Source organism: Zerene cesonia, chromosome 9 (genome assembly GCF_012273895.1).
Source record: "Zerene cesonia ecotype Mississippi chromosome 9, Zerene_cesonia_1.1, whole genome shotgun sequence".
Taxonomy (NCBI): domain Eukaryota; kingdom Metazoa; phylum Arthropoda; class Insecta; order Lepidoptera; family Pieridae; genus Zerene; species Zerene cesonia.
The window spans coordinates 3809664-3819234 of NC_052110.1; the positions used below are offsets into that span (position 1 = coordinate 3809664).

General features: G+C 37.1%; 4 protein-coding genes across 4 annotated transcripts in view; 3 read left to right on the forward strand and 1 right to left on the reverse strand.

The window, feature by feature from the left end:
• Positions 1–363, forward strand: part of LOC119829161 (cuticle protein-like) — a 24614-nt gene extending 24251 nt beyond the window's left edge. The window contains exon 3 of the mRNA XM_038351563.1: positions 1–363. This exon is cut by the window's left edge and continues 1 nt beyond it. Coding sequence (XP_038207491.1) covers positions 1–363 — 363 coding nt within the window.
• A 3084-nt stretch (positions 364–3447) lies between these two features.
• Positions 3448–5501, forward strand: LOC119829098 (larval cuticle protein A2B-like). Its single transcript, XM_038351481.1, has 2 exons — positions 3448–3498; positions 4852–5501. Exons 1-2 carry the CDS (start codon positions 3487–3489, stop codon positions 5422–5424), a joined length of 585 nt encoding a protein of 194 aa, XP_038207409.1. The 5' UTR covers positions 3448–3486; the 3' UTR covers positions 5425–5501.
• A 1137-nt stretch (positions 5502–6638) lies between these two features.
• Positions 6639–7490, forward strand: LOC119829101 (larval cuticle protein A3A-like). Its single transcript, XM_038351485.1, has 2 exons — positions 6639–6748; positions 6960–7490. The coding sequence occupies exons 1-2, from the start codon at positions 6737–6739 to the stop codon at positions 7449–7451; spliced, it is 504 nt and encodes a 167-aa protein (XP_038207413.1). The 5' UTR covers positions 6639–6736; the 3' UTR covers positions 7452–7490.
• Positions 7491–7561: 71 nt separating this feature from the next.
• LOC119829096 (tetratricopeptide repeat protein 25-like) lies at positions 7562–9343 on the reverse strand. Its single transcript, XM_038351479.1, has one exon. The coding sequence runs from the start codon at positions 9341–9343 to the stop codon at positions 7562–7564; it is 1782 nt and encodes a 593-aa protein (XP_038207407.1).
• Positions 9344–9571: the final 228 nt, after the last annotated feature.

Consider the following 9571-nt stretch of genomic DNA (forward strand, 5'->3'; position numbering starts at 1 on the left):
GCACCTGTTGTGGCTAGATACGCCGCTGCTCCAGTTGCCGCCGCTCCAGTTGCCGCCGCCCCAGTTGCCGCTCCAGTGTTTGCGAGATACGCCGCTTCTCCTTACGCTGCTTATACCGCCCCAGTAGCCGCTGCCCCCGTAGCCGCCCCTGTTTATTCCGCCCGATATGCCGCCCCAGTCGCTGCTGCATACAGCTACCCCGCTGCATACACTACAGCGTTTGCCGCTCCTGCCCAATATGCCGTGCCCGCCTACTCAGCAGTTGCCGCCCCAGCTCGCCTCGCTGTTGCCCCAGCGACGGCAGTAGCTGCTGCTCCCGCGAAGATCGTTGAATCCTCCGCTGCTGGCTACCGATACCCTTAATTTTAATAATCACTGGATGGCTCAATATCAAAGACTTGCTTTGTATATAGTTAAATAAATATTTTTATACCTTATGGTGTAGTTTTAATTTAATTAAATAATAATATCTTCTTCGTTCTTATCAAAGAAACGACAACATAATATGAGAGTTAAGAAATTCGACTCGCTCCAATTTTTTGTTAGTGTACTTTCCTATAACACACAAAACACACTCTCATAAATTATAATCGTAATGAATTATCTGCATAAATTGTTGTATTAGTAATTCTATAAATATTATTCTCTCAAAATGAGTGATGGTTACTTGGTTATATTTAAATTATAATTTGAAAAAAATGTAGTTGTGATACACGCAAAATAAAAATTATGTGGCTTATTGTGATACGAATTGTCACGCTTGTAGCAATATGAAAAACTGTCATAGCTTTACACACACAAATATATATACAAATTATCTGTATATGTTACGCGTAAGACCAGGTAAACTTGCAGGAAATAAATAGCCACTGCTCGAAATGGTGCAGGAAAACATCGTGAGGAAACCGGTATGTCCGAGAATAAAAAATTCGCACTTGGCCAGCATGGTGGGTTGTGGCCTGAACCTGGCCTGTGTCCCAGCAGTGGGAACATATATGGGCTGATAATGATAATGATAAATTATGTTTATAGTTATGGATGATAATATCATCCGAATCCAAGTAATATATACTTACTACTTACTCCTGTGGCGCTAAAACCCCGAAAAGGGTCTTGGCCTCGGAGACGAGAACGAGACGAGATGATAAACAGAATTTAACCTAACCTAACCCATCTGTGGAACTCACCTCGCGCTGGTTAAACAAATATTATGCTACCATGGTCCCTTCTTCTTTCCAATCTTGACTACGCTTTCTTGACTTAACATCTGAGCAATTGGTTAAACTTGAACGACTTAAAAACTATTGCATCTGGTTCTAGTTTAGGTCTCCGTAAATATAAGCAAGTCACTCGCTTTCGTCAGAAGTTTAAGTGGATCTCTTTCCACATTCTCTGGAATGTTAATGTCTATCGATTCCTTTTCAATTACAAAACTTCTTTATGCCTAAAAGACCAGTGCCAGCTCTGCAATCTGTGGAAAGGTTAGTGCTGTCTATCACATCGCACCGCACACACTTCTATGGTAACTTTTTTTTATATGGTATATGGTTAAATATCTTTATACTAACTACTACACTGACATTATTTCGTTAAGTGCCATTATTAGACGAGTAGGATCGCTTATGGTCAGTCTAGAATTATCTTTCAAATTTTTAAACAGTATTTTCAGACGTAAGTGCATATTATCAAAATGCATTTAAAATCCGTGACTGTTAAAAGATGGTGCTTTTTAAATAACGCTCGACATGATTCTGAGCTCTAAAGCACCACTTCTGTATCAAAAATTCATTTGAAATGTAACCCTAGAATATTATTCTATACCTTACCACAGAAGTATCCGCCAATAAAAAATACAATATAATTAAATTTTAGCGGCGAAATCATTTTTTTGTGGACATGTCATTCGGGATGTAGGTTTGAGTTTGCAGTATGTGTGTGTGTTTATGACAGAATAAAGCCAGTAAATTTTTGTTGATATTTTTTATTAAGGGCCTAACGTATTTGCTCTACCTATTTGCTCGTGGGCCACTTTTGAAAATTAATATATAGAATTATTGTAATTGAAAGCGCTTTCGTCCTAAAACCTTGACAATGTAATACATATTCTATTGATGTTGGCCAAACATTCTGTTAGTGTGACTCCATAGTTGATATCCCATTACAATTAAATGACTCAGTCCGTGTTGCTATGAATAAAGTTAGTGAAATTTTTGCACCGTAATTGTTAGACAGTTGCGTGCTTTGAAAGGATTATTATTTATTGTATTATAAGAAACAATTTTCTCAGTCTTTTCATTCATTTGTTATCATCCCTACAGTTTACTTCATTTTGTTCGTTTAGTTTGACGTACGTTATACAACTAGACTCACAAATCACAATGACGCTCGAAATTTTTTTTCAAGCAAAATCCTGACTTTGAATATATAAGACAAAGTTATATAATTATCTATTGAGCGATGCAAAAAACTTTGAACTTTACTCCTGATAAATAAAATTAAAACATATTTATCGATATAAAATTATGTTTCATGTTTTACATTTAAAAAATGCTGTTATATATTGTTAGTAAATCAGCTATCATTTTTGTGAGAGCTAAATTTGAAGCGACTTTGTGCAGTGACAATTACTCTGCAAATATTTTCAACGTGTTTTATAATGGTAATAAAAAATTATGGATGACGGGAATTATAGAATGGATTAAAAGGGTGGGGAAAAGGAAATGGGCCTATGGATCCACCACTCACTGAATATAGCACCGTAGAATAAGTATCACACCCATCTTTTGTGGGGGTGTGGTAGGTGGGAGCTGTCCCAACGCGTACTGAAGCGAACTAGACTCTCACATTAACTATGACGGAAGCCCGTTTCCATTTCTTCACCTTTCCCAGTCCATTTCATTATTCCCGTCTTCAATTCAAGCGGGTAACGCATTTGCAGAGGCCCTCGTTCTGCAGCTGTTCATGAGTCGCCTTAACATAAGGTGAACCACCAGCTTGGTTGCCCACTCTAACATAGTACATATATAATATCTATAACTATTGAAGTGGCAGACCGCCAAACCATAGATTTATTTTTGTTTATATTCAAAATTATCATCTATTATAAATAAATTTCTTATCTATTATCACGGGCAGAATCGTGGAATACAGGAATACTTGGTAAATACAAATACGTATGGTTTTGTTATCGTAATTGTCAATATATTTTAATGAATAATAAGCAGACAACGATACATGGCAGTTTCCAATGAGTTCTACGTTTGTTATTCTCAACGTGTAAAATATAAGAATCCTTACTGCTCTAATTGAAAACGATATAAAAAATCGTAACAGCAATTCAACGATCGCGTAACACGCTTTCTTCAATGGGCCACAAGTATTGTACTCACGTCCTGAGTTACGTATCGTCAGATATATAACGCGGCTTCGCCCCAGGGTATTCACAGTACTTCCTCGGACTGCACATCCAACCCTAAGCAAACAGCCATGAACACCAAGGTAAATAAATAACTTATTTATTTTTTCAATGACAGTTTATTATCTTACCCGCAAAATTGATGATGGTAAGCGTAAATATTATTATTACTGTTGAAAAACTAAGTTAAAACAATCAACTTCAAACTGTATCTCCTCATACATAAAAAATATTTTTCATCGATGCTTCGGAGAAATTGTCCATCACTATAACTACTTCCAAAGATGAACTAATGATGAATTTGATATTTTTATATTGCTTGATCGATAGGTGTCTACAACTGTCTAATAGTGATGACTAAAGTTCGGTTAGGTGTAATTCAAAAGTACGTAATAGCTTTACGATCTACCAGAAAGTAGGTACCATACAATGTACATTTGAATCATTTGATGTTATCGTGCAATCGATACCGGTATCGTAGTATCACAGTCACGGAGGTCGCGGTGATACCATCACTTTGTCGTGACATGTTCAATTGACCAACAGTTCCATAAAGGCTTAATTTGCGACACCACCCTCTTTCTAGACGCTTTCTTTTTATGTTCTATCCTATATTATCCTGTGATATATTATGGAAAAATTGATACTTGGTCGAAATGTCCTTTCCTGTTTCTTGTTTATTGCTATTTTTGTGGAAGAAAGGGGTTAAAATGTGTAATTTATAGACGAAATTGTCTATCGATCTACAAAAATATAAAACTCATACGAAATTAATACGTACCTGCAGAATTTTTTAACGCTCATATGTATTCAAACACTAATTTCCCCGTAGGCAATTTAAATGATTCTGTATTATTTCAGGTATTTTATTGCCAGTGTCATCGATTTTTGGATTAGAAATTTACCCGTTTGTCTTTGAATAGAATACTGATATGAAATTATAATAACATTAATAATTTAGGAAGTACTTACTATTTTTATTTATTGATATATGTTTGATATTCACGACACTGTTACGAAAAGTCATCCTTTCTTTTAAAGCAGGAACATGGCGCAAGTAGCGCGTGTATTCAGTGCGCGCACGTTTAGCGCATATCAATGGAGTGACCAATTCGATCCAATCGTTGTTGTCATTGTGTAATTGATCTATGTTACCCATTATGTTTCATGGCGTAATTATTTGTTTTCGTTTATAGCGTAATTTCTTTTAGCTAAAATGGAAAATTAAATTCAAATTCAAAATGGTTTATTGTGATTCACAGGTTATAAGAATCTATTAGTAGAGGTATTATCTTATCTATTAGTTGTTCGTAAAATGCATTTTCAAAAACATTAAGAAACGATTTTATAATCATGTACCTTTTTATGTAAAAAATGATATAATAAAGTAGCTATCAGTATAACCTTATAACATGTAACAACAATTCTTCTTACAGATTGTAGTATTCATCTGCCTGGTGGGCGTTGCCACCGCGAGCGTAGTAGCTCCGGTACCAGTAGCACGAGTCGACCCCCTACCTCAATACTCCTTCGGCTACGACGTCCAAGACGCCTTAACTGGGGATTACAAAGGACACCAGGAACACAGGAATGGAGATCTCGTGACTGGCTCATATACCGTCGTCGATCCTGACGGTACCAGGAGGATTGTGGATTACGCTGCTGATCCTTTGAACGGATTCAACGCTGTTGTTCGCCGTGAGCCTCTAGTTGCCCCTGTTGCCGCTAAAGTTGTGGCACCAGCACCTGTTGTCGCGCCTGCACCCGTTGTTGCACCTGCACCTTTACTTGCGCCTGCCCCAGTAGCACATGCTCCATTGTTTGCTCCTGCCCCTGCTCCAATAATCGCCCGTGCACCAGTTGCCCCAGCTCATTATGCTACAGCACATTATGCGCCCGCGCATTATGCACCAGCGCATTACGCCCCAGCTCCAGTTGTGAGGGCGCCTCTCTTCGCTCCCGCCCCAGCACCTCTATACGCCCCCAGATTAGCCAGTCCTTACTGGTAGATGAATTATTACAATTTTCTTGTTGACTGCTTGTATATACCTATTATCATTAAGGATTTTTCTACTTAAATGTTATTTATGTTATTAAAGAAATTGAAATATAATTATATATTTTTATTTAAATCCTATTTATACTTCATTAAAAATTATAAGATGATAAACAAAATCAACGAAATAGCATCTACGATGAGCCAAGAAAGAAATCGTAAGACAATTTCACAAAAAGCTATTAATTAAATAGAGTTCTCATAGTTTTAGAAGTTATTGTTATATACCTATAACAATAACTTCTATAATATGTCTAGGTAGACGTAGTAGGTACTACCTACTAAATTCAGGTAGATACTAATAATATTAGTCGATGAATCTCATATATATTAATCTTGACAAAGAAAACAAATATGTTATGTATTATTGTTTTGTAATATTAATTGCATAAGTATCTACACTAATATTATAAAGAGGAAAACTTTGTTTGTTTGTTTGGTTGTAATGAATAGGCTCAAAAACTACTGGACCGATTTTAAAAATTCTTTCACCATTCGAAAGCTACATTGTCCACGAGTAACATAGACTATATTTTTATTTTGAAAAAAAAAATAGGGTTCCGTAACATATCTTTATCAATATTCTATGGCGTTGCGAAGTTCGCCGGGACAGCAAGTCTTTTATAAAACTAATTTCTCGGTTTCGCTCAATCTGAAATGCTTTTTTTTAATATTTTTTATACAAATCTACTGATCATAAATAATGAACACAAGAAATAATCATGCACATACATACATTTTTGTGATTCATTTTTATTTACTTGTGAAAATATAACTTTAAATGGATTTAAACGTTTTTCTTGACCTTTATATCTATTCATATCGAAATCTTTAGCAAATAAATAAAATAACTTTATATAGTCCTTTGAAAAAAAAAAGCTTCTATGGATAAGAAATCAATGCAGTTTTAGTTACCAAATAAATTATCAACTTAATAAATAACTTGATAAAAATGTCATCTTACCAAATTGAGGCCAATTTTTGCGTTACATTAACTTTTTAAAATCATAACTGAAAAAGAGGTACAAAGCAACCTTTATCATAACGACAAAGTTTCTGATGGCCACATTCTGGCTAAGACCGCGACCTTGTCTTAACAAACAAATGAAAGCGAAAGTATGAAGCTCGGTAGGCGCAGGGATCAATTACATATGTGAGCGACGTGTGACGTCACATAAGTTTGCGGTGAAGTGAATATAAAAAGCCTACGCCAGCCAGCTTGATATATCAGTTCGATTCTGTATCCTATCAAATCCAAACCAAAAATGGCATTCAAGGTACATAATATAATTTTATCTTTCAAAATCGGCTTTGTAATAATTTTAAACTATATCTATTTGGAATCGATACTTATTTAGTGCTATGACTATAAACAAATTAGTTTGATGATTTTATATAATCGTCATTCAAAATAACAAAATATTTCACACCGCTTACTATAGATAACAATTATAACCATAAAACGTAAAAGTGATAACTTTGTTACAGTTCGTAGTACTTAGCTGTTTGGTAGCTGCGGCTAGTGCTGGTCTTTTGCCGGCTGCGCCCTTAGCCTACTCAGCTCCTCTGGCTTACTCCGCCCACGCTCTCCACGCTCCAGTCGCCTATGCTGCTCCCGTTGCAAAGGTTGCCGTAGAAGAATATGACGCTCATCCCCGTTACAGCTTCGCATACGACGTTCAAGACGGACACACTGGAGACTCGAAAACACAACACGAAACCCGCGATGGTGACGTTGTTCAAGGCTCTTACTCCGTCGTCGACCCTGATGGCACCAAGCGTACAGTTGAATACACTGCTGATCCCCACAACGGTTTCAACGCTGTCGTACATAGAGAACCTCTTGCCGTAAAAGCCATCGCACCAGTTGTCGCTAAAGTCGCAGCTCCAGTTTCGTACGCCAGCCCGGTTGCATACGCTTCAGCACCCGTAGTACACGCCGCACCTGTAGCATACTCTGCCCCTCTCTACCACCATTAAGTTATTTTAAATACATACCTCTTGCCATAATGTAAATAACGAAATAAATATATTATTTATTCAAAACACGAATTTTATTTCCAATTAATAAAAGTAAGAGAAAAAAATACTTAAATATCAAAAACTTGGAAGCCAAGAGTGTCCGACTTTGGTGGTGCTGGTAAAGCACGCTCGGGGCCAGGAATAACAGAAAGTCCTCTTTGTCGACGACGTCGACGCTCAGCCCGTGATTCTCCTGCTTCTGGCTTTCTAGGTAACACAGAGAATCGACGGCCAGCTGGTACTGTAGACATTCGTTTGAATAATACAGTAGTGTCAACACGTTGTACCTCGTCCATTACGCCTAATATCTGCCTCTCACGCTGAATTATCGCTTTTCTTTCATCTGCAGATACCGTCTCTGCGGCCATTTCTGCACACTTGCTTAAAAATGCTTGCACTCTCTCCGGGTCATTTAACTTTTTAGAGTATTCATACGCTTCTTCCACTTGTATTCGAACTTCATTAGCATTGCCTTGTTGCATATCTCCACTCATTAAAACAAAGAGTCCATTCAACCACCAAGTTACGTTTGCAATTTCTTGAGCTTCACGTTGACAACGTTTAGCGTAAAATTTGGCTAAAGCATAATTTTTTTGTGTGCAAAGTAAACGAGCTAATTCATACATTAACCAGCATTTCATTGTAGAATTTTCACACATCTCAAGTGTAGCAACTACTTTTTCTGTGGCTTGTTTAATATCAATGAACTTGTAAGGATAATTAGCCATAACAGAGTCAAAGGAAGTTGGTCGGCCTACTGGTAGACCCATAAGGAAAGCAATTCGGCGTCTATTACCACGTTCGCTAAGAGTATAGGAAAGACGATGTTGTGCCAAATATCCTTCACCTACAGCTCTGTACAAGCGATCTGTATAAATATCTTTATCCGGCAATGTACGAGGTGTTTTATTGTCCAGAAACAGTTGCATACGTTCAGCTTGCGCTATTAAATCCATAATACGATTTTCACGTAAACTTTTTTCAATTTGCTTGAGGAGTCGTTCAGATGTACGAGCTCCAATCTCGCGCTCCTTGATCAATACAGCATCTTTATATTTGTTTTGATGTTTAGATTCTGCTTTTTCAGCTAATTTAATAGTGTAATACGGTCGTTGTGCACGTAGCATATCTTGCCTCTCAGTTAATGATCTAAGGGCTTCTTTTACTATTCCTTTTAATTCTTTACTTCCACCTGCATTGGCGGATTGCAGCCTGGGGTCTTCTGTCAAATGCTGAAGAAAGAATTTGTCGTAAGCCATCGGACCGAGGTATTTCATAGCAAGAACGCGAGCTAGTGTCAAATGCTTCCTTGCTTGCATTTGTGTCAGTTTTTTTTTGCGCTCAGGTTTAGGAATACGTGAAACATGTAATGGTTTTTTGGCTTCTTCACCAGCAGGATGAGCAGCTTCTTGTTGTTTTATTAGGGCTAAGAATTCTACCATAACATTGCCAGCGTTAACACCGATACAATCTTGAATAGTTTCAACTCCTTGATTTATTCCTTCCATGAAATAAGGTGGTTGACGTCGTACTCGTGCTCCACGATAATTCATAACGACTGATCTTTCGAAATCAGACATAGTGTACATAGCGCGAGCTTGCATATTTCGGGCATTCATATTATGCGGCTCTAGTTTTAAGGCAAGTTCCGCATCAGCATAAGCCTGAACCGGCTGTACGGCGTCAGCACATACCTGACTTCTTCCAGTGAGCATTCGCACATCATCTGGAGCATTTTTAAACGCTTCATCATATGACGCTTTCGCTTTTTCAAATTGCTCCAAACGTCGTAAATAAGCACCTCGTTCTCGATATACCGTCAATGCCCCAAATAATTGTTTTTCCTCCATATTAGCTTTATTAAAAATATGTTTATAGTTAAAAACAGGTTATAAAAAAGTATGTTTCATATTTATCGTAAGAAACCTTTTGCAATTTATTCGTCATTCCTTCGTAAAACCGTCTTTAAATTTAATGACACTATGAAGTTGACATGATATTTTTTTATTTCAGAATTATGAACAGAATTCAACATCAATAGAGACTCAATAATAGTGAAAATAATTATGATTGTAAAG